This window comes from Cetorhinus maximus, chromosome 9 (assembly GCF_964194155.1).
Source record: "Cetorhinus maximus chromosome 9, sCetMax3.hap1.1, whole genome shotgun sequence".
In the NCBI taxonomy this organism is placed as follows: Eukaryota; Metazoa; Chordata; class Chondrichthyes; order Lamniformes; family Cetorhinidae; genus Cetorhinus; species Cetorhinus maximus.
The window spans coordinates 24023486-24048514 of record NC_135887.1 but is presented as its reverse complement, the minus strand read 5'-3'; the positions used below and the strand labels follow the sequence as shown (position 1 = coordinate 24048514).

The window sequence follows — 25029 nt, the reverse complement described above, 5'->3', positions numbered from 1 at the left end:
AAGGTGAACTGCTGAATGAAGACTGACCTTACAGCAATGGTCAGTTTAGGCCACAAGCCTAATCTAAGGGTATTTCCATGCCATTTTACAGAGAACTGGAATTAGCAATGACAAGTTCTGCAGGGGGAGGAATCTGCAAATACATCATTATTTTGAGTGGTAGGAGACCAGTATGGAACCGTTCAGAATAACAAATTGTGAGCGGCCTGTCACAAAAGAACTTGTTAATGTGGAAGATTCAGACAGGAAAAGTAAGAATTATTCACCCTCGTCCACTCAAAGCTGGGGCGGGGTGAGTCAAAAAGATTTACAGAGCTGTGTCACAGCAAACACGACGACAATCAAATCACCATTGATTTGGACAATACAACATGCAAATTGTCACGTGGAAGCTGGGGTCAGGGGGGAAGGGATAGCAAGTGCACATTGGAACCGATTCCATGGAATCCAATTAAGGACTGACCATTCGGCCCAGCACTCTGGCTAAAGACTCGCAAGGCGTTACTGTGAAGTGATTAATTATTGTTGTTGATTTAATAAATTTATGACCACATTTAATGCTGCGAATCTGATTATTTTGAGGAATGAATGGTAATTGTAAATTGTAACTAAATAATAGAATGATGGATGAAACCAAATGCTTCAAACCAACGCCCACATCCATGAAGACACTCAGTTCCTGAAGGTGCTGACTCTCACTGGGGGACAGTTCCCGAAGGTGCTGACTCTCTCTGGGGGACAGTTCCTGAAGGTGCTGACTCTCACTGGGGGACAGTTCCTGAAGGTACTGACTCTCAGTGGGGGACAGTTCCTGAAGGTGCTGACTGTCAATGGGGGGTTCCTGAAGTCGCTGAGTCTTTTTGGGGGTTCAGTTCCTGAAGGTACTGACTCTCACATGGGGGACAGTTCCTGAAGGTGCTGACTCTCACTGGGGGACAGTTCCTGAAGGTGCTGACTCTCAGTGTGGGACAGTTCCTGAAGGTGCTGACTCTCACTGGGGAACAGTTCCTGAAGGTGCTGACTCTCACTGGGGGGCAGTTCCTGAAGGTGCTGACTCTCACTGGGGGGCAGTTCCTGAAGGTGCTGACTCTCACTGGGGGACAGTTCCTGAAGATGCTGACTCTCACTGGGGGACAGTTCCTGAAGGTGCTGACTCACTGGGGGATAGTCCCTGAAGGTTCTGACTCTCACTGGGGGACAGTTCCTGAAGGTGCTGACTCTCACGGGGGGACAGTTGCTGAAGGTGCTGACTCTCACTGGGGGACAGTTGCTGAAGGTGCTGACTCTCACTGGGGCACAGTTCCCGAAGGTGCTGACTCTCACTGGGGGACAGTTCCTGAAGGTGCTGACTCTCACTGGGGTACAGTTCCTGATGTTGCTGACTCACACTGCGGGACAGCTCTTGAAGGTGCTGACTCTCACTGGGGACAATTCCTGAAGGTGCTGACTCTCACTGGGGGAGAGTTCCTGAAGGTGCTGACTCTCACGGGGGACAGTTCCTGAAGGTGCTGACTCTCACTGGGGGACAGTTCCTGAAGGTGCTGACTCTCACTGGGTGACAGTCCCTGAAGGTGCTGACCCTCATTGGGGAACAGTCCCTAAAGGTGCTGATTCTTACTGGGGGACAGTTCCTGAAGGTGCTGACACTCACTGGGGGTTCAGTTCCTGAAGGTGCTGACTCTCAATGGGGGGTTCCTGAAGGCGCTGAGTCTCTTTGGGGGTTCAGTTCCTGAAGGTGCTGACTCTCACTGGGGGACAGTCCCTGAAGGTGCTGACTCTCACTGGTGGACAGTCCCTGAAGGTGCTGACCCTCACTGGGGGATAGTTCCTGAAGGTGCTGACTCTCACTGTGGGACAGTCCCTGAAGGTGCTGACTCTCACTGGGGGACAGTTCCTGAAGGTGCTGACTCTCACTGGGGGACAGTTCCTGAAGGTGCTGACTCTCACTGGGGGACAGTTCCTGAAGGTGCTGATTCTCACTGGGGGTCAGTTCCTGAAGGTGCTGACTCTCACTGGGGGACAGTTCCTGAAGGTGCTGACTCTCACTGGGGGACAGTTCCTGAAGGTGCTGACTCTCACTGGGGGACAGTTCCTGAAGGTGCTGACTCTCACTGGGGGACAGTTCCTGAAGGTGCTGACTCTCACTGGGGGACAGTTCCTGAAGGTGCTGACTCTTACTGGGGGACAGTTCCTGAAGGTGCTGACTCTCACTGGGGGACAGTTCCTGAAGGTGCTGACTCTCACTGGGGGACAGTTCCTGAATGTGCTGACTCTCGCTGGGGGACAGTTCAGGAAGGTGCTGACTCTCACTGGGGGGACAGTTCCTGAAGGTGCTGACTCTCACTGGGGGACAGTTCCTGAATGTGCTGACTCTCACTGGGGGACAGTTCCTGAATGTGCTGACTCTCGCTGGGGGACAGTTCGGGAAGGTGCTGACTCTCACTGGGGGGACAGTTCCTGAAGGTGCTGACTCTCAGTGGGGGACAGTTCCTGAAGGTGCTGACTCTCAGTGGGGGACAGTTCCTGAAGGTGCTGACTCTCACTGGGGGACAGTTGGTGAAGGTGCTGACTCTCACTGGGGTACAGTTCCTGAAGGTGCTGACTCTCGCTGGGGGACAGTTTGGGAAGGTGCTGACTCTCGCTGGGGGACAGTTCGGGAAGGTGCTGACTCTCACTGGGGGACAGTTCCTGAAGGTGCTGACTCTCACTGGGGGACAGTTCCTGAAGGTGCTGACTCTCACTGGGGGACAGTTCCTGAAGGTGCTGACACTCACTGGGGGACAGTTCCTGAAGGTGCTGACACTCACTGGGGGACAGTTCCTGAAGGTGCTGACTCTCACTGGGGGACAGTCCCTAAAGGTGCTGATTCTCACTGGGGGACAGTTCCTGAAGATGCTGACTCTCACTGGGGGACAGTTCCTGAATGTGCTGACTCTCACTGGGGGATAGTCCCTGAAGGTGCTGATTCTCACTGGGGGACAGTTCCTGAAGGTGCTGATTCTCACTGGGGGACAGTTCCTGAAGGTGCTGATTCTCACTGGGGGACAGTTCCTGAAGGTGCTGACTCTCACTGGGGGACAGTTCCTGAAGGTGCTGACTCTCACTGGGGGACAGTTCCTGAAGGTGCTGACTCTCACTTGGGGACAGTTCCTGAAGGTGCTGACTCTCACTGGGGGACAGTTCCTGAAGGTGTTGACTCTCACTGGGGTACAGTTCCTGATGTTGCTGACTCTCACTGCGGGACAGTTCCTGAAGGTGCTGACTCTCACTGGGGGACAGTCCCTGAAGGTGCTGACTCTCACTGGGGGACAATTCCTGAAGGTGCTGACTCTCACTGGGGACAATTCCTGAAGGTGCTGACTCTCACTGGGGGACAGTTCCTGAAGGTGCTGACTCTCACTGGGGGACAGTTCCTGAAGGTGCTGACTCTCACTGGGGGACAGTTCCTGAAGGTGCTGACTCTCATTGGGGGACAGTCCCTAAAGGTGCTGATTCTCACTGGGGTACAGTTCCTGAAGGTACTGACACTCACTGGGGGTTCAGTTCCTGAAGGTGCTGACTCTCAATGGGGGGTTCCTGAAGGCGCTGAGTCTCTTTGGGGGTTCAGTTCCTGAAGATGCTGACTCTCACTGGGGGACAGTCCCTGAAGGTGCTGACTCTCACTGGGGGATAGTTCCTGAAGGTGCTGACTCTCATTGGGGGACAGTCCCTAAAGGTGCTGATTCTCACTGGGGGACAGTTCCTGAAGGTGCTGACAATCACTGGGGATCAGTTCCTGAAGGTGCTGATTCTCAATGGGGGGTTCCTGAAGGCGCTGAGTCTCGTTGGGGGTTCAGTTCCTGAAGGTGCTGACTCTCACTGGGGTACAGTTCCTGAAGGTGCTGACTCTCACTGGGGGACAGTTCCTGAAGGGGCTGACTCTCACTGGGAGACAGTTCCTGAAGGTGCTGACTCTCACTGGGAGACAGTTCCTGAAGGTGCTGACTCTCACTGGGGGCTAGTTCCTGAAGGTGCTGACTCTTACTGGGGGACAGTCCCTGAAGTTGCTGACTCTCACTGGGGGCTAGTTCCTGAAGGTGCTGACTCTCACTGGGGGCTAGTTCCTGAAGGTGCTGACTCTCATTGAGGGACAGTCCCTGAAGGTGCTGACTCTCACTGGGGGCTAGTTCCTGAAGGTGCTGACTCTCACTGGGGGACAGTTCCTGAAGGTGCTGACTCTCACTGGGGGACAGTTCCTGAAGGTGCTGACTCTCACTGGGGGACAGTTCCTGAAGGTGCAGATTCTCACTGGGGGTCAGTTCCTGAAGGTGCTGACTCTCACTGGGGGACAGTTCCTGAAGGTGCTGACTCTCACTGGGGGACAGTTCCTGAAGGTGCTGACTCTCACTGGGGGACAGTTCCTGAAGGTGCTGACTCTCACTGGGGGTCAGTTCCTGAAGGTGCTGACTCTCACTGGGGGACAGTTCCTGAATGTGCTGACTCTCACTGGGGGACAGTTCCTGAATGTGCTGACTCTTGCTGGGGGACAGTTCGGGAAGATGCTGACTCTCACTGGGGGGACAGTTCCTGAAGGTGCTGACTCTCAGTGGGGGACAGTTCCTGAAGGTGCTGACTCTCAGTGGGGGACAGTTCCTGAAGGTGCTGACTCTCACTGGGGGACAGTTCGTGAAGGTGCTGACTCTCACTGGAGTACAGTTCCTGAAGGTGCTGACTCTCGCTGGGGGACAGTTCGGGAAGGTGCTGACTTTCGCTGGGGGACAGTTCGGGAAGGTGCTGATTCTCACTGGGGGACAGTTCCTGAAGGTGCTGACTCTCACTGGGGGACAGTTCCTGAAGGTGCTGACTCTCACTGGGGGACAGTTCCTGAAGGTGCTGATTCTCACTGGGGGACAGTTCCTGAAGGTGCTGACACTCACTGGGGGACAGTTCCTGAAGGTGCTGACTCTCACTGGGGGACAGTCCCTAAAGGTGCTGATTCTCACTGGGGGACAGTTCCAGAAGATGCTGACTCTCACTGGGGGACAGTTCCTGAACGTGCTGACTCTCACTGGGGGATAGTCCCTGAAGGTGCTGACTCTCACTGGGGGAGAGTTCCTGAAGTTGCTGATTCTCACTGGGGGACAGTTCCTGAAGGTGCTGATTCTCACTGGGGGACAGTTCCTGAAGGTGCTGACTCTCACTGGGGGGACAGTTCCTGAAGGTGCTGACTCTCACTGGGGGACAGTTCCTGAAGGTGCTGACTCTCACTTGGGGACAGTTCCTGAAGGTGCTGACTCTCACTGGGGAACAGTTCCTGAAGGTGCTGACTCTCACTGGGGTACAGTTCCTGATGTTGCTGACTCTCACTGCGGGACAGTTCCTGAAGGTGCTGACTCTCACTGGGGGACAGTCCCTGAAGGTGCTGACTCTCACTGGGGGACAGTTCCTGAAGGTGCTGACTCTCACTGGGGGACAGTTCCTGAAGGTGCTGACTCTCACTGGGTGACAGTCCCTGAAGGTGTTGACTCTCATTGGGGGACAGTCCCTAAAGGTGCTGATTCTCACTGGGGGACAGTTCCTGAAGGTGCTGACACTCACTGGGGGTTCAGTTCCTGAAAGTGCTGACTCTCAATGGGGGGTTCCTGAAGGCGCTGAGTCTCTTTGGGGGTTCAGTTCCTGAAGGTGCTGACTCTCACTGAGGGACAGTCCCTGAAGGTGCTGACTCTCACTGGGGGACAGTCCCTGAAGGTGCTGACTCTCACTGGGGGATAGTTCCTGAAGGTGCTGATTCTCACTGGGGGACAGTTCCTGAAGGTGCTGACACCCACTGGGGGACAGTTCCTGAAGGTGCTGACTCTCACTGGGGGCTAGTTCCTGAAGGTGCTGACTCTCACTGGGGGACAGTCCCTGACGTTGCTGACTCTCACTGGGGGCTAGTTCCCGAAGGTGCTGACTCTCACTGGGGGCTAGTTCCTGAAGGTGCTGACTCTCATTGAGGGACAGTCCCTGAAGGTGCTGACTCTCACTGGGGGCTAGTTCCTGAAGGTGCTGACTCTCACTGGGGGACAGTTCCTGAAGGTGCTGACTCTCACTGGGGGACAGTTCCTGAAGGTGCTGACTCTCACTGCGGTATAATTTCCTTCCAATGCTTGGACCCTCTTGCTCATTGTAATGCATTGCCCTGTCCATCTGGAATTTCGATCAACCGTAATCTTCTCTGTACACTAACGATTGAAATAAACCTGTGATGAACCATTTACCTCAGGGATATTAGTGTGTCACTCAAACACAGCATGGAACTTAAGGTCTTAGTTTGGCTGTTTCTGTTTCTGGGATATGAATCAATGCAGATTTATTTTGCGATCATTCAGCATCAAGATTTATGCAAGGCAGACTCTGAAATAAACTCCAGTATTTATTAATATCAAGACGTCAATGTATAGATTGTGATTCAGTGCTATTGTGTTAACGGAGTATGTGTGCTGGAGCATGTTTATCATCTGTCCCAAGGTTTTACTTATATTCATGTCAATAGAGAGCCTTTAGACAGGTTATCACATGTGTCATACTATTGCACTAAGTCAAGGTCTAGGAACAGGAGGAGGCCATTTAACTCTCTTGAGCCCATTCCACCATTCAATGAGATCATGTCTGATTGGCCATCTAAGTCCATATCCCTGCCTTTGCCCTGAATACCTTTAGCTAACAAAAATCTACCAATGTCGGATTAAAAATTACCATTTGATCTAACCACAATTGCCATTTGTGGAAGAGAGTTCCTAACTCCTCCCATCCTTTGTGTGAAGAACTGTTTCCTAATTTCCCTCCTGAAAGGTCTGCCCCTCATTTTTAGACTCTGCCCCCTAGTCCTAGACTGTCCAACCAGCGGAAATAGTTTCTCTCTATTGACCTCTTGAAGACTTCAATCAAATCACCATTTAACCATCTAATTCCCAGGGAATACAGCCCTAGTTTATGTAATCTCACCTTGTCACTTAACCCTTTAAATCCAGGTAAATCCTAGTAACCCTAGGATGTACTCCCTTCAAGACCAATAGATCCCTCCAAAGTTAAGTTGCCTAGAAAAGCTCAGTTACTCCAGGTGTGGTTGAGTCAGGGCTTTGTACGGTGTACCCTCTTGTTGCTAGTCCTCTAGATATAGAGGCCAGCATTTCATTAGCCTTTTTGATTATTTTGTCCACTCCCAGGAGTGCAGACCACTCCCGGTGGAATGATATCTTTACTTCTCTCATGCTTTTCCTTTTAAATGTCTAAATTTAAACTCCCGAGTGAAACACTTAGCAAAGTGAATGCAGCCAGACATCAAGCTGAAGAGCATGGTCCCTTTGGTGATATTTCTGCGAGTGTGACAGCCTAGTCATTCACTTTTAAGTGATTTAAATAACATACAATATCCATGCATTGGCGAAATAATATGTTATTATTTATTTTTAGGCATGCCGTAGGCTTGATGTCATGCTGGTTACTGAGAGCGGCCCATCCCTGAACCCGACAGCTGAAAGGTCATTGTGAAGTCCTTGGGAAAATACGGTAAGGTTCAGTAAGCAGCATTCAGAATCAGAACTGCACATGCTGTTAAAACAAGGATTCTTTCATTCTTCTAGACTCCCTCTGCAGGTATATGGGTATGGTAGCTTTAAGTGAGCAAAATGCATAATTATTTTTAATTTATTCTTTCTTTCATGGGATGTGGGCATCGCTGGCTAGGCCATCATTTATTACCCATCCCTAATTGCCCTTGAGAAGGTGGTGGTGAGCTGCTTTCATGAACCGCTGCGGTCCATGTGGTGTAGGTACACCCACAGTTAGGGAGGGAGTTCCAGGATTTTGACCCAGCGATAGTGAAGGAACAGCCGATATATTTCCAAGTCAGGATGGTGAGTGTCTTTGAGGGGAACTTCCAGGTGATGGTGTTCCCATGTGTCTGCTGCCCTTGTCCTTCTAGATGGTAGAGGTCGTGGGTTTGAAAGGTACTGTCGAAGGAGCCCTGGTGAGTTCCTGCAGTGCATCTTGTAGATGGTACTTTTTTGTGAATCTTTGGAATTCTGTACCCCAGAGGACTGTGGAAGCTCAGTCATTAAGTATGTTTAAAGCAGAGATTGACAGATGTCTAAATACCAACGACATAAAGGAATAAGGGGATTGTGTGTGGAAAAAGGCATTGAAGTGGATGACCAGCCATGATTATATTGAATGGCAGAGCAGGTTCAACAGGCTGAATGGCCTATTCCTGATCCTATTTCCCTGTGTTCCTATGTACGCACTGCTGCCACTGTGCACTGATGGTGGAGGGAGTGAATGTTTAAGGTGGTGGATGGGATGTCGATCAAGCAGGCTGCTCTGTCTTGGATAGTGTCAAGCTTCTTGAGTGTTGTGGGAGCTGCACTCATCCAGGCAAGTGGCGAGTATTCCAACACATTCTTGACTTGCGCCTGTAGATGGTGGACAGGCTTTGGGGAGCCAGGAGGTGAGTTACTCGCCGCGGAATTCTCAGCCTCTGACCTGCTCTTATAGCCACAGTATTGATATGGCTATTCCAGTTCAGTTTTTGGTCAATGGTAACCCCCAGGATGTTGGTAGCGGGGGATTCAGCCATGGTAATGCCATTGAATGTCAAGGAGAGATGGTTAGATTCTCTCTTGTGGAGATGGTCATTACCTGGTGCTTGTGTGGCTCAAATGTTACTTGCCATCTGTCATCCCAAGCCTGAAACTTGTCCAGGTCTTGCTGCATTTGGACATGGACTGCTTCAGTATCTGAGGAGCCACAAATGGTGCTGAACATTTTGCAAACATCAGCAGACAGCCCCACCTCTGACCTTATGATGGAGGGAAGGTCATTGATGAAGCAACTGAAGACAGTTGGGCCTAGGACACTAACCTGAAGAACACCTGCAGTGATGTCTGGAACTGAGATCACTGAGCTCCAACAACCACAGCCATCTTCCTTTTGTGCTAGGTGTGACTCCAACCAGTGGAGAGCTTTCCCCCTGATTCCCATTGATTCCAGTTTCTCTAGGACCCCACGCTTGCTTAAATGCTGCCTTGATGACAAGGGGAGTCATCATCAGTTCTTAAGTTCAGGTGTTTTAGGAACAGAGGACCAGTAGTAGGTTATATGGCCATTCCAACCTGCTCTGCCATTCTGTAAGATCGTGGTTGACCTGGTTGTAATCTCAACTCCCCTTTCCTGTCTACCCACCATAACCCTTTATTCCCTTGTTGCAGAATCACATAATTGTTACAGCGCAGAAGGAGGCCATTCAGCCCATCGTGTTTGCTCCGGCTGTCCAAATGGACATTATGACTTAGTGCCATTCTCCTGCCTTTTCCCCGTATCCTTGCACATTGTTCCTATTCAAACAATCATCCAATGCCCTCTTGAATGCCTTGATTGAACCTGCCTCCGCCACACTTCCAGGCAATGCATTCCAGACTCAAACCACTCAGACTCAAACCACTCACTGTGTGACGACGTTTTTTCTCACATCACATTTGCTTCTTTTGTAAATCACTTTAAATCTGTGCCATTTCATTTTCGATCCTTTTATGAGCAAGAGCAGTTTCTCCCTATCTACTCTATCCAGCTGCCTCATGTTTGGGAACGCCTCTATTAAACCTCTCCTCTCCAAGGAAAACAGTCCCAACCTCTTCAATCCATCTTCATAACTGAAGTTTCTCATCGCTGGAACCATTCTTACAAACCTCTTCTGTACACTCACCAATGCGTTCACATCCTTCTTATAATATGGTGCCCAAAACTGTACACAATACTCCAGCTGAGGTCTAACTATTGTCTTATACAAGCTCAACATAACCTCCCTGCCCTTGTACTCCATGCCCCTATTAATAAAGCCCAGGATACTGTATGCTTTATTAACCGCGCTCTCCACTTGTCCTGCCATCTTTAATGACTTATGCACATATACACCCAGGTCTCTCTGCTTCTTCACCCCCTTAAGAATTGTACCCTTTATTTTATATTGTCTCTCCGTGTTCATCCTACCAAAATGCATCACCTCACAGTTTTCTGCATTGAACTTTATCTGCACCTATCTGTCAACTCCACCAACTCGTATATGTCCTTTTGAAGTTCGACACTGTCCTCACAGTTTACAATGCATCCAAGTTTCATATCATCTGCAAACTTTGAAATTGTCCCCTGCACACCAAGATCTAGATCACTAATATATATCAGGAAAAGCGAGGGTCCCAATACCGACCCCTGGGGAAATGCACTACAAACCTTCCACCAGCCTAAAAAACATCCATTGACCATTACCCACTGTTTCCTATTACTCAGCCAATTTTGTATCCATGTTGCTACTGTCCCTTTTATTCTCACAAGTCTGTTGTGTGGCACTGTATTGAATGACTTTTAAAAGCCCATGTACATCACATCAACTGTAATACTCTCATCAACCGTCTCTGTTACCTCGTCAAAAGTTAGTTAAACACGATTTCCCCTTTCGAAATGCATGCAAGCACTTCTGAATCAACCCATATTTTTCCATGTGATTACCAGTTCTATCCCAAGTAATTGTTTCTAGAAGCTTTCCCACCACTCAAGTTAAACTGACTGGTCTGTAATTGCTGGGCCTTACAATCTTTCTTGAACAAGGGCGTAATGTTTGTAATTCTCCAGTCCTCTGTTATCTCCCCTGAGTCTAGGGAAGACTGAAAGATTATGGCCAGTGCCCCTGCAATTTCTGCTCAAGGAACAGCTTGGCTCAGGGCGTGGCAAGTTCTGGGACACAAGTCTTCTGGAGCATCTGTGAGAACTCAATACCGGTAATAGGTATGGCACTAGCACAGGAGTATGGTAGCATCATGGTAATGTTACTGGACATAATCCAGAGGCCTTAACTAATGATTCTGAGAGTTCAAATCCCACCATGGCAGCTGTAGAATTTGAAATTTAATTAAATCTGGAATAAAAAGCTTGTACCAGCAAAACCCAAATTCTGTGAATGAATTAAAAAATATCATTACTCCCCCCCTCACATTTCAAATTCCTTCACATCCACTGAATTAATTTGAATCCAGTAGTAGTTGCTATGTGGCAGCCATTTTGAGTAGAGCAAAACCCCACGAGTAACACTGAGCTGAATGTGGGTTTTCGGTTAAGTGGGGCATGTTGGCCTGGACATAAAGAAGAATTAGAATGACTATTAATCACATCAATATCAATATGCAGAAACTCTATGGAAGGACAGAACAAGTAAACCCAGAGATATCAACACCTCTAAAAGATTAACGGAGAACAAGAAATCTTAAAGGGTTTCAAGAAGTAACTGAGCAGGCTATTTGTTAACAACTGGGATTTTGGATTATTCGAGATGCACCGACATGGGACTTAATAACCCTCCAGAAATTGGACATTGGAACATAGGAGCATGAGTAGGCCATTTGGCCCTTTGAGCCTGCTCTGCTATTCAATTAGGTCATGATTGATCATCTACCTCAACGCCACTTTCCCGCACCATCCCATATCCCTCGATGTCATGAGTATCCAGAAATCTATTGATTTCTGTCTTGAACATGCTCAAAGATTGAGCTTCCGCAGCCCTCGCAGGTAGAGAATTCCAAAGATTCACTATTGTCTGAGTGAAGAAATTCCTCATCTCTGTCTCAGTTGGACTGCGTCTTATTCTGAGTCTCCTGGTTCTAGACTCACCAGCCAGGGGAAACATCGTATCTACATCTACTCTGTCATGCCCTGTAGGAATTTTGTAAGTTTCAATGAGATCTTCGAAACTGTAGAGAATACATGTCCAGTTTCCTCAGTCTCTCCTCACAGGACAATCCTGTTACCCCAGGGATTAGTCTGGTGAACTTCCGTTCCACTCCCTCCATGGCAAGTATATCCTTCCTTAGATAAGGGGACCAAAACTATACACAGTACCCCAGGTGTGATCTCACCAAGGCTCAATACAATAGCAGCAAGACATCTTTACTCCTGTACTCAAATCCTCTTGTGATAAAGGTCAACAAACCATTTACCTTCCTAATACCTTGCTGCACCTGCGTGCTAGCTTTTAGTGACTCATGAACAAGAACACTTCCCAACCTCTCACCATTTAAGAAATACTCTGCCTTTCTGTTTTTTTCTATCAAAGTGCCAACACCAAAAACAACAACCCACAGCAACACCTGAAAACCACTTCATGTGCAATACTTGTGGCAAAACCTGCCTCTCATGGTTTCTTCAGCCATCAACAAAAGTGCACAATATAAAGCTACCCCATTCCCAGTGGATTTGCTGCATGTCCATCATCTTACGTAAATGGAAAGATACTGATTATCGTATGAGGAGATTGAATACATTGGGTCAATACTCTCTGGAGTTTAGAGAATAATCTTTTTTTTCATTCATGGGATGTGGGCTTCGCTGGCTGGGTCAGCATTTATTGCCCATCCTTAATTGCCCTTGAGAAGGTGGTGGAGAGTTGCCTTCTTGAACTGCTGCAGTCCATGTGGTGTAGGTACACCCACAGTGCTGTTAGGGAGGGAGTTATAGGATTTTGATCCAGTGACAGTGAAGGAAAGGTGATATATTTCCAAGTCAGGATGGTGAGTGGTTTGGAGGGGAACTTCCAGGTGGTGGTGTTCCCATCTATCTGCTGTCCTTGTCTTTCTAGATGGTAATGGTTGTGGGTTTGGAAGGTGCTGTCTGAGGAGCCTTGGTGAATTCCTACAGTGCATCTTGTAGATGGTACACACTGCTGCTACTGTGCGTAGGTGGTGGAGGGAGTGAATGTTTGTGGATGTGGCGCCAATCAAGCGGGCTGCTTTGTCCTGGATGGTGTCAAGCTTTTTGAGTGTTGAGGGAGCTGCACTCATCTAGGCAAGTGGAGAGTATTCCATCACACTCCTGACTTGTGCCTTGTAGATGGTGGACAGGCTTTGGGGAGTCAGGAGGAGAGTTACCCGTCACACGATTCCCAGCCTCTGACCTGCTCTTTTAGCCACAGTATTTATATGGCTAGTCCAGTTCAGTTTCTGGTCAATGGTAATCCCCAGGATGTTGATAATGGGGGATTCAGGGATGGTAATGCCATTGAACGTCAAGGAGAGATGGCTGGATTCTCAATTGTTGGAGATGGTCATTGCCTGGCACTTGTGTGGCACGAATGTTGCTTGCCACTTGACAGCCCAAGTCTGGATATCGTCCAGGTCTTGCTGCATTTGGACATGGACTGCTTCAGTATCTGAGGAGTCGTGAATGGTGCTGGACATTGTGCAATCATCAGCGAACATCCCCACTTCTGCTCTTATTATGGAAGGAAGGTCATTGATGAAACAGCTGAAAGCAGTTGGTTCTAAGACACTACCCTGAGAAACTCCTGCAGTGATGTCCTGGAGCTGAGGTGACTGACTTCCAACAACCACAACCATCTTGCTTTGTGCTAGGTATGACTCCAACCAGTGGAGAGTTTTCCCCGATTCCCATTGACTCCAGTTGATGTCAAGGGCAGTCACTCTCACTTCACCTCGGGAGTTCAGCTCTTTTGTTCATGTTTGAGCCAAGGCTGTAATGAGGTCAGAAGCTGAGTGGCCCTGGCAGAACCCAAATTGGGCGTCAGGTTACTAAGCAAGTGCCGCTTGATAGCATTATTGATGACCACTTCTATTACTTTACTGATGATCGCGAATAGACTGATGGGGCGGTAATTGTCCGGGTTGGATTTAAACTTTTTATGTAACTGGGCAATTTTCCACATAGCCGGGATGCCAGTGTTGTAGCTGTACTGGAATAGCTTGGCTAGGGGCGCAGCAAGTTCTGGAGCACGAGCCTTCAGTACTATTCCCAGAATATTGTCAGGGCCCATAGCCTTTGCACTATCGAGTGCCTTCAGTCATTTCTTGATGATATGTGGAGTGAATCGAATTGGCTGAAGACTGGCATCTGTGATGCTGGGGACTTCTGGAGGAGGCCAAGATGGATCATCTACTCAGCACTTCTGGCTGAAGATTGTAGCAAATGCTTTAGCCTTATCTTTTGCACTGTTGTGCTGGACTCCTCCACCATTGAGGATGGGGATATTTGTGGAGTCTCCTCCTCCAGTGAGTTGTTTATTTGCCCACCACCATTCACGACTGGATGTGGCAGGACTGCAGAGCTTAGATCTGATCCGTTGGTTGTGGGATCGCTTAGCTCTGTCTATCACTTGCTGCTTATGCTGTTTGTCACGCAAATAATCCTGTGTTACAGTTTCACCAGGTTAACCCCTCATTTTTAGGTGTGCCTGCTACTGCTCCTGGCATATCCTCCTGCACTCTTCATTGAACCAGGGTAGATCCCCTGGCTTGATGGTGATGTTAGAGTGGGGGATATGCCGGGCCATGAGGTTACAGATTGTGTTTGAGTACAATTCTGCTGCTGCTTATGGCCTACTGCGCCTCATGGATGCCCAGTCTTGAGTTGCTAGATCTGTTTGAAATCTATCCCATTCAGCAAGGTGGTAGTGCCACACAACACGATGGAGAGTATCCTCAATGTGAAGGTGAGACGAGTGTGCGGTGGTCACTCCTACCGATACTGTCATAGACAGATACATCTGTGGCAGGCAGGTTGGCGAAGATGAGGTCAAGTATGTTTTTCCCTTTTGTCCGTTCCCTCACCACCTGCCACAGACTGAGCCACTCGTGCTACCGGGCCACCCTTGGTGATGGACATTGAAGTCCCCCACCCAGGGTACATTCTGTGCTTTTGCCACCTCAGTGCTTCCTCCAAGTGATATTCAACATGGAGGAGCACTGATTCATCAGCTGAGGGAGGGTGGTACCTGGTAATCAGCAGGAGGTTTCCTTGCCCATGTTTTACCTGATGCCATGAGACTTCAGGGGGTTTGGAGTCGATGTTGAGGATTCCCAGGACAACTCCCTCCCGACTGTATACGACTGTGCCGTCACCACCGCCGGGTCTGTCCTGCCGGTGGATCAGGACATATCCAGGGATGATGGTGGTGATGTCAGACATTATCTGTAAGATATAATTCCGTGAGGATGACTCTGTCAGCTTGTTGCTTGATTAGTCTGTGAGACAGCTCTCCCAATTTTGGCACTAATATGTTAGTAAGGCTGAGTTTGCCATTGTTGTTTCCCGTGCCTAGGTCGACGCCGGGTGGTCCATCTGGTTTCATTCCTTTTTTGAGACTTTGTAGCGGTTTGATACAACTGAGTGGCTTGCTAGGCCATTTCAGAGGGCATTTAAGAGTCAACCAAATTGCTATGGATCTGGAGTCACATGTAGGTGGCTCTCAGTAAGGATGCCAGATTTCCTTCCCTAAAGGATATTACTGAACCAGATGGGTTTTTACAACAATCGACAATGGTTTCATGGTCATCATTAGACTTTTAATTTCAGTTTTTTATTGAATTCAAATTCAATAAAAAACTGACAGGATTTGAACTTGGGTCCCCAGAACATTACCCTGGGTCTCTTGATTACTAGTCCAGCAACAGTAATATCACTAAGACATCACCTCCCTTTAGCACTGAGATGAGGAGAATCTTAGTCACAGTTTTGGAATTCTTTATCCCAGAGGGCCATGTCAATGAGTATATCCCAGACAGAGGTCGATAGATTTTTGGACACTAAGCTATGAAGGGATATGGGGATAGTGCGGGAAGGTGGAGTTGAGGTAAAGCCATGATCCTTTTGAATGGCAGAGCAGGTTAGATGGGCTGAATGGCCTCCTCATGCTTCTATTTCTTATGTTTTCAAATATTGAAGGTGGGAAGAAGTATCAGTTGGGGGTGAGAGGTCATGTGATGAAACCTCCAGGAATACGTCCAGTTACAGTTGCCGACCCTACCCTAAGGCAGTACTTTGGTGGGCTAGATGGGCTGAAGAACCTGTCCCATCTGAAACTGTAGATATGCACCTGTGGAATAAGCCAAGGATTCTTCAGCAGAGAAGAGAAATCAACTTTCAAACCACAATTCGTAAATAAGATCAGCCACTTTTCAAAGTCAGTTTTATTGAAAATGATTTAAATCTACCACAGGAGAAATAGAGAAGGATACATGTCTTAGAGAATGTACTGATTGGACACAAACAAAACAGTAAATTGATTGGCAACATTAAGGCCACTTTTATTTTTCCTGTATTTGATAATTGTTTTTTGTTTTGTGAAGTTGAGCTGCTTAAACAGTGGGGGCCAATTCTAGACTCGGTTCCAATCTAACAATAACTACACATGGGGGGGAAACAGAATTGGGATATTGGATGATGATCAGTCCAACCAAGTCACTTCGTTAAACTTCATTCAGCACTGGGCAATAATAACTTGCATTTATATAGCGCCTTTAACATATTTATTATTTAGCAAATGCAAATCCCTGAAGCCAGACACGATAGCCTCCTCATTTGCTGAGTTTAAGGTGATTACCCCACCATTTAGGCTGTAGAGGGAACACTCTTCGGTAATGTGCAACATTGCTTGGTCTCTCCACAAGTACAGAAGGAGTTTGCACTGAGGCCCCAGAGGTGGAGGTTGCCTGCACAGGGGCCTTGACCTGTCCTTTGACATAGTAAAACATTCCAACACAGTTCACAGGAGTGTTATCAAACAAAACCTGACACCAAGTCACATAGGGAGTAATAGGCCAGGAGACTCTTAGCTTGGTCAAAGAGGGAGGTTTTAACTAGTGTCTTAAAGTAGGAGAGAGAGAGAGAGATGGGGAAGTTTAGGGAGGGAATTTCAGGGCTCAGGGCCCAGGAACTAAAGGCACGGCCACCAATGGTGGAGCGATGGAAATCAAGGATGCTCAAGAGACCAAAAGTGGAGGAGCACAGAGATCTCACAGTGTTGTAGGGTTGAAGGAGGTTACAGTGATAGGGAGGGACAAAGCCATGGAGGAATAGAAAACAAGGAACACAACTACAGGATACTGCAATCATGAATAAGCTAATCTTTTAATCAGCACACCCCTATTTCTGCACATTAAATTGGTGTTTTCCTCACAAGTCATACTTGGTTCAATCACATTCCTTTGGAATTCGAACATGCATCATTAGCTGATTCAATCACAGCCTCAAATCCTCAACTTTCCCCATTGTCACTTCAATAACCTCTAACTTCCACATGACATGACAGTGCATGGCCTCAGCCTGTCACACTCCCTGGGTGTCATTAGCCCACTTGGGGAAGGTGTTGAGATTGAAAATTACATAACCCCAGGTGTTGATGGCAAGAGTAACGCTGGCCACTCCGAGTATATTGACGAAGCATCCAGCCCTGATCTGCAGAATGATAGAACATAGATTCAGTCAAATCGGATTAGAATCTGCCCTCTCAGAAGCTGAACGTTTAGCAGATACATTCCTGATGTTGTGAAGCATTGAGGTGACTGGTATCAGTACAAGCCCTGGAGTCCTATAGAAGATAACATTGCATATACATAGAAACTGGAAGTGGCCATTCAGCCCCTTAATATATTACATAGGAACAGGAGGAGACCTTTCAGCCCCTCAATAACTATTAAATAGGAATAGGAGGAGGCCGTTCAGCCCCTCAATAACTGTTATCTAAGAACAGGAGGAGGCTGTTCAGCCCTTCAAATGTGTCCCACAGGTACAGGGGAATTCCCTCTGCCCCTCGAGCCTGTTTCACAGGAACAGGAGGCAACCATTCAGCCCTCGAGCCTGTTACTCATGAAAGGAGCAGGCCTTTCAGCACTCGAGCCTGTTACACAGGAACAGGAGGAAGCCATTCGGCCCCCTCCAGTCTGTTAGAATCATACAGCACAGAAGGAATTTATTCAGCCCAATCATGTCTTTGCCAGCTCTTTGGTAGATTACTTCCATTTCTCCACCCTTTTCCCTGCAAATTATTTTTCTTTAAGTATATAAACTTAATATAAATAAATAATATTTCCAATGGCTGAAGCATCAGTAATGAGAAGGCACAGATTGAACCAGAACTGAAGGAGAAAACATTGCAGTGAAATGGTTAAGAGTGGGGAAGTGGCATTGACTGGATTGCTCATCAAAAGAGCCAGCACTGAATCAATGGGCCAAATGGCCTCCTTCTCTGCTGTACTTATCTATAATTCTATTCTATGATTTATCCAGTTTTCTTTCGAAAGTTATTGTTAAATCTGCTTCCACCGTTCTTTCAGGCAGCGTGTTCCAGATTGCAACAATTCGCTGCACAAAAAGATGTTTCCTCACCTTGCCTTTGGGTTTTTTGCAAAATACGTCAAATCTGTGTCCTTCTGGTTACTGACCCTCCTGCCAAGGGAAACAGTTTCTTCCCATTTAATCTGTCAATATTGTTCAAGATTTTGAACACTTCTACCAAGTCTCCTCTTAAGCTTCTCTGCTCTAGGGAGAACAGACCCAGCTTCTCCTTCATCCCTGGAATCATTCTAGTAAACTCTGCACCCTCTGCAAAGACTTCATACCTTTCTTAAGGTGCGATGCCCAGAATTGAACACAATACTCTGACCTGTATTTAATAAATGTTTAGCTTGAGTCTGCTCTGCCATTCAATTTGATCGTGGTTCATCAGATTGTGGCCTCAACTCCAATTTCCTGCCTGACCACCCCCCCATAACCCTTGACTCCCTTGTCAATCAAAATCACTTACCATATCAATGACCCTGAGGTGGCCATAGGAGAACACAATGGCATTGGGGGGAGTGGCAACAGGCAGCATGAAGGCAAAGGAGGCACTTAAAGTGGTTGGAATCATCGCGTACAGCGGATTCATACGGATCGTGGTAGCCTGGATTGGAAAGAAGAAGAGAAATGAGTTAGCAAGAGGGGGGTGACATCTCAGATCAGTATTGGTTGGTTGGGATTAGCAGCTGCAGCAATGTTGCTTAATGTAACACAATCTAACCTAGTTACATCGGGGTAATTATTGAATCCTGGGAGTTAATGCTTAACTTGTGCAATCTTCAATGTATTGGGTGAAGCCTGGTCCAAAACATTGAACCCAACAAATGAAAAGCAAAGTGAGCAGCAGAATTTGGGAGTGTGATTCAGTGCACATGTGTTCTTAATGCACAGCGCCTCACTATAACATGAGACATTAACCTGAGTCTTCATTTGCTCTGTCAGGTAGATGTAAGAGATCCCACAAGTGCACTATTTTGAAGAGGAACAGAGCAGTTAATCTCAGTGTCCTGGCCAATATTGATCCCTCCACCAATGTCAGGAAAAAACAGATGATCTGGTCATTTATTCTGTTGCTGTTTCTGGGAGCTTGCTGTGTACAAATTGGCTGCTGTGTTTCCCACATTATACACTGCGACCACATTTCAAAAGTATTTCATTGGCTCTGATTTGCTTTGGGACGTCCTGAGGCTGTGAGGAACTATAGAAATGCCAATCTTTTAATCTTGTATTTATGTAGCACCTAATCAAAGGGTCTCAGGAACAGTGAGCTACTTGGAGATGCAGTGACTGTTCTTATGGAAGTAACCACAGCTGCTATTTTATGTACAAGTTCCCACAAATTCCGATGAGATGAATGCTCCAGTTTATCTGATTTGTGGAGTTTCAAATTCAGGGAGGAATTGTGGCTGGGTGACAAACCAAAAGCTTCATATCTCCCTTTAAAGGGAGCCAGTTGTATTTTTAGGTATCTGCTAGTCTGCACCTCAGCTTCATCCAAAGGGAGATATTTAAGGTTTTATTCATGGCTTTAAATTGAGGATTTCTTTTTACAAAACATTCGTTCATGGGATGTGGGCGTCACTGGCTGGGCCAGCATTTATTGCCCATCCCTAGTTGCCCTTGAGAAGGTGGCGGTGAGCTGCCGCCTTGAACCGCTGCAGTCCCTGTGGTGTAGGTACACCCACAGTGCTGTTAGGGAGGGAGCTCCAGGATTTTGACCCAGCGACAGTGATGGAATGGCAATATATTTCCAAATCAGGAAGGTGAGTGGCTTGGAGGGGAACCTGCAGGTGGTGTTGTTTCCATGTATCAGCTGCCCTTGTCCTTCTAGATGATAGAAGTCACGAGTTTAGAACGTGCTCAGTTTGCTGCCCAGTGTGAACTAATAAGCATGGGAGAAGGAGAGGTTGTTGAGTGTAATAGGTCTGCCCTTAGCAATTGGATTTTTTAAAAAGCTCACGTTCACTTAATTATTACCTAATGACCGTAACTACTTGGAGAGGGCTTTTGGTTGTGGTTAAAAGGTTAATCCCTCATTACCTAGTAGAGATATGGCTTGTTGGTTTAATTAGTTCCACATTCTGGGTTGGGTGAAAATTGGCTGATGGTTTATTTTAGCTTCTCTTTAATGACATGGCTCCTCACACGCAGGCCTAAATTATATCGCCCCTGACTCCCTTGCTGGTCAAAAATCTGTCTATATCAGCCTTGAATATATTCAATGACTCAGCCTCCAAGGCTTGCTGGGGAAGAGAATGCCACAGACTAATGACCTCTGAGAGAAGAAATCCCTCCTCATCTCCACCTTAAATGGGAGAACCCCTTACTTTGAAACTGTGCCCCTTGGTTTTGGATTCCCCCACGAGGGCAGACATGCACAGATGATGGAGAAGTCCATCTAGTCCATGAGTTCTACCATGTCTCAGGTGGGTGAGCACTTGGCCTCCTCCATGGAGAGGTTGGCAGCCTTCATGAAGAGCTAGGTTCAGCAGAGTAGTCACTGGATGCCAGATGTGGGCTCTGGTAAGCATGCTGTCACTCTAGGCCATGGGCTCTGTGCAGTGATGGCCAGCTGAGAGGGGAACGAACAGTGCGGACCTGCCTCCAGGTGTCCCTCCTCCTCGAGTTGTCAGGGAGGCGGCATTGCTCACTGCGATGGAGGAAGTGCTTCCTCTCGGGGTGCTCCGAGGGCGAGTAGCTGCTCCTTAGCCCCTCTGCCAGTGACCTCAGTGTCTCCAGTAGCCGAGGCCAAACAGGATGCACCTGCACTCTTCAGGAGGGGCACTCTCCAGGCCTCGGGCAACCGGAGGTCAGTCGCCAAGGTCATCCCAGGCAATGAGCATCACAGTCAGCAGCTCACCTCCATTTCAGCTGCAGATGTTGGGGTCGCACCATCATAGTGACCACAAGCGTAAACATAAGAGCTTATAGTTGCACAAAGGTGGCACAGGTGATCTGACATTAGGATGCAGTATATATGTTAGTGTATGTTTAAATAATCTTGTTCACTTTATTCACATGTGCTGAATGGTTTTGTTGGTGGGGCCTGGTTAGCAGGGTAATTGCTTGCATGATAAATGGTAATCCTGTATGGATGGAGGGGAAGTATTGATATCTCAGTGACTGGGCTGGTGAGGATGGAGTGACTTGTCTTTGTCCAATGGTGATTTCACGTTCAATGCGTATGCTAAGTTCGTGTGGGTGTAAGGCTGATTGGTTTTCGAGGGCATCATGCTTGCTGAAACCTGTTCAGAATGAGAAGTCTCCCTCGGCCCGGCACCTGATGCTGAGACCCCAACATGAAAGCCTGCCTCTCCGATACATCCTCCTTGTCCAATCAGGAGTGTGGATTCTCTATGTCCATGGTTGGCAAGTCTGCCCCCGTCTGCTGCGTGAGGTCGTGCAGGGCACAGCAGACAGCTAGAATCTACAAGACCATTTGGGGCACATATTGGAGACCACCACCACAGAAGTCCAGGCAGCAGAACCTCATTTTCAACATTGCGACAGTCTGTCTATACCAGCCTTTCAGGTTCATGGGATTCATATAGTGCTCCTCGGCTGGGGTTTGAGGGTTTCTGGCTGCTGTCATCAGCCAAGTCTTGAGGGGATAGCCCCTGTCACCCAGAATCCATCCATGCAGGCATGCGGGGGGGGCCTCAAACAGCTGTGACACCTGGGGGTTGTGAAGAATGTCTGCATCATGAGAGTTCCCTGGGAACCAACCAGACCCATCTGGCGGATAGGTCTCCTGTGGTTACAGATCAATTGCACATTAATGGATTTGAACCATTTTCTATTGATCAAGGTTGCAGGCTTGTCTCAGGGAGCTCTGATCGCCACATACCTGCAGTCAGTAACCTCGGGCGCCTTTGGGACACCTGTGATGGTCCCGAACCCCACAGACCTTTCAGCCTGGCTCTCTGAATCTGTACTAAGCAGTGCATTTGTGACCCTCTGATGCAGCAACGTGCAGGCGTCTGTGAGATGCCACATGTTCCCCCTGGGGTTCTGGAGGGAGCTGCTGGTGTGAAAGTTCAATACTGCAGTCACTTCTAACACCACTGGCATTGGGTTCCCTCCCAGTTCAGGTGGTCTGGAAGGAGAGCATCGGGTCAGTGATTGCCATCCTAGGCATCCTCAGCCATTGTTGGCACAGCCTCTCAGTTATCGAAGGTAGTTTAGGTGCATGTGGTAACTCTAGGGCGTGCCATTTTTCATCACCACAGTGGCCCTGGGTTACCTCCATCCTCAATGGCCTCATTATTTCGTGCCGCCCCTTGTTGGCCTTCAGGCCACTGTTGTACAGGAGCCAATGCCATTGTGCCTCTGCTCTGCTCTACCTCCACCTGAGGTTCCAGGGACACTGGGTGGACGAGACCTATTTTGCTTCCAGAAGTTGAACAAAGGGCAGAAGCCAGGCAAAGATGTGTCCTGCACTGGTGACCTGACCCTGAACCAGAACCTTGTGCCTAATGGTGTTCACCCTGGTCCTCTTCAATCACATCCTGGTCTTGCTCTTAATGACCTTCGACCTCCACTCAAAGTACCTCTCTTGTTCCTCAATCACCCTCGACTTTCCCTTGGTCCCCGTCAGCCTTTCCCACAAAAGTTCTCAGCCTCCCCTCCTCTCTCCCAGTAATGACAGACAGCTTCAACTCCCTCGACTGCCACCTTGGAGACTGCCTCTCCTGCCCCATGCCAGCTTTAACTAGGCGTAAAAGTGAAGGCCCATGATCCTTGTGCACCTCCAACTTAATTGCAAAGATAGTGAAGATGTGAATTAACTGTAACAGGGCGTAGTCAGAATAACTGGTAGAACGGACAGACAAGTGGCAGATGGAATTTAATACAGGGCAGTGTATTACACGGAGGTGATGCATTTTGACAGAGGGATAGCGAGAGGAAATAAAGAACTTAATGGCACAATTCAATGCAGGGACAAAGGGACCCAGGGGTATATGTGCATCAATCTTTGAAGGTGACAGGGCATCTTGAAAGAGAGGTTAGCAAAGCATGTGGAACCTTGGCCTTCATGCATAGAGGCATTGAGAACAAAAGTAGCAAAGTTACGTTGCACCTGTATAAAGCTGCGGTTAGGCTCCAACTAGCGTATTGTGTCCGATTCTGGCCACCGCACTCTAGGAAAGATATGAACGTCTTTGAGAGGGTGCAGAGGAGATTTACCAGAATGGGGGGGAAGGTTTAGTCACAAGATAAGGTTGGGGAAGCTGGGGTTGTTCTGAGAGATTTGATAGAGGGGTACAAGATTATGACAAGCAATTTCAAAAGGAAATTGGATGCGCACTTGATGGAAATAAACTTACAGGTCTACAGGGATCGGGATGAGGAGTGGGACTGACTAGATTCCTCTGCGAGGAGCCAGAATGGACAAAATGGGCTGAATAGCCTCCTCTATGCCGTAAATGGGCCTAATCGTAAAATGTTGGGCCGTAACATCCGAGCTCCCAAACGTTGTACTGGGAGGGTACCCAAAGATGCGCTGGTGAATCCCCTTTGGAAGTTCCTAGATAAGGGTTTGCACACCAATTGCCCAGAAGTGCAAACTTCCTCCAGGCAATTGCCCTGCACTGAGAACCATCTAAAAATTTAAATTGCAAACTTTGGATGGTTCCGACTGGGTTACACCAATAGTTACCCAGAAAAGGTTAGGAGGATTAAAACCACTTCTAACTTCTGGGTAACTGCTGTACCGGTCCAGGGGACTCCCCAACACCTCCGACTACCCGCCCCCCTCTCCATGGGAGTCCCCACCCCCCAAACACCCAGGGGTCTCCACAAACTCCACCCCCCACCCCCACCTGACTGCCCTCCCCATGGGATTCCTCCCCACCCCCAAGGGACGACACCCCTCTACAGGAACTCCCCAAACTACAGGATTTCCCCATTTTCAGGTGGACTTTTCCACCAGACAGCAACCCCCCACCCCCCAACCCCAGCCATTCCCAACTCTCACTCTCACTCCCACTCCCCACCAAGGCCCAACCTGATCCGACTTCCAACACCCCCAATCTCTCACCCCCTGCCAACCTCCAACCATCCCCTGGCCAGCGACTCGGCTCGATACACCCTAGCCCCCTGCCCCCACCGACTCCCCCAAGGCCTGACATGACTGGACCCGAAGGCACAACCCCCCAACCTCCATTCCACCCCCCCCGCCAGACCTCCGATTCGCTTCCCAACCCGCCCCAACTCCTATCCATTTACCTTGGGCACTTTCCTTCTCCCTGGCTTGTCAAGGACCTTTAAACTTCAATGAACCCTTAACTTTATGGCAGTCAGTGAAAAAGGGGGCCTGGCTGCTTTCCCTTCGATTCAGCTGCACATTGATGCTCAGCCCTGAGGATGCGCTGCGTTGCCTGGGGCCTTGTTTGACCTGAGTCGGAAGGTCGGGCGAGACCGGATTGGAAAAAAATTAAGGTAAAAAACGGGACCAAGCGGCAACCGGACACTGATTGCCACTCCGAGGAAGTTCAGGCCCCTTGTGTTTTAGTGAATATTCATTGCAGGCAAATCCATTCCAATTAGCTTCATGCTGCCTGCCTTCAGCACTGCCTCCTTCCAACCCACTGCCAGGAGAATTTGTCGCTTCTCTTCCGATGCTGGGAACATGAAGCTTCGCTTCACACCCTATTCAATGCTCCCTTCCGCCTCTTTTCCTGCTCCCTCAGTCAGTATTAATCCTGCTCTTTATGTTATTGGTACATGTTTCATTTTTACACAGTTTCCTTGATGTAATGGAATACTCTCACTTGCCTGGATAAGTGCAGCTACAGCAACACTCAAGAAGTTAAACACCATCCAGGGCAAAGCAGCCCAATTGATTGGAATTCCATTGACCACCATAAACATTCACTCCCTCCACCACTGACGCAC

At 48.3% G+C, this 25029-nt stretch overlaps 1 protein-coding gene across 4 annotated transcripts in view; it reads right to left on the bottom strand.

Annotated features, from left to right (window-relative positions):
- Nucleotides 1-16071: 16071 nt before the first annotated feature.
- LOC144684468 (Na(+)/citrate cotransporter-like) overlaps nt 16072-25029 on the bottom strand; it is a 73206-nt gene continuing 64248 nt past the window's right edge. For all 4 annotated transcript variants that reach the window (XM_078548278.1, XM_078548280.1, XM_078548281.1 and 1 more), the window contains 2 exons: nt 18599-18736; nt 16072-17250 (listed from right to left, as the gene is read on the bottom strand). In XM_078548278.1, the coding sequence (XP_078404404.1) occupies nt 17122-17250; nt 18599-18736 (267 nt within the window). In that variant the 3' untranslated portion in view covers nt 16072-17121. The remainder of the gene's footprint in view (nt 17251-18598; nt 18737-25029) is intronic.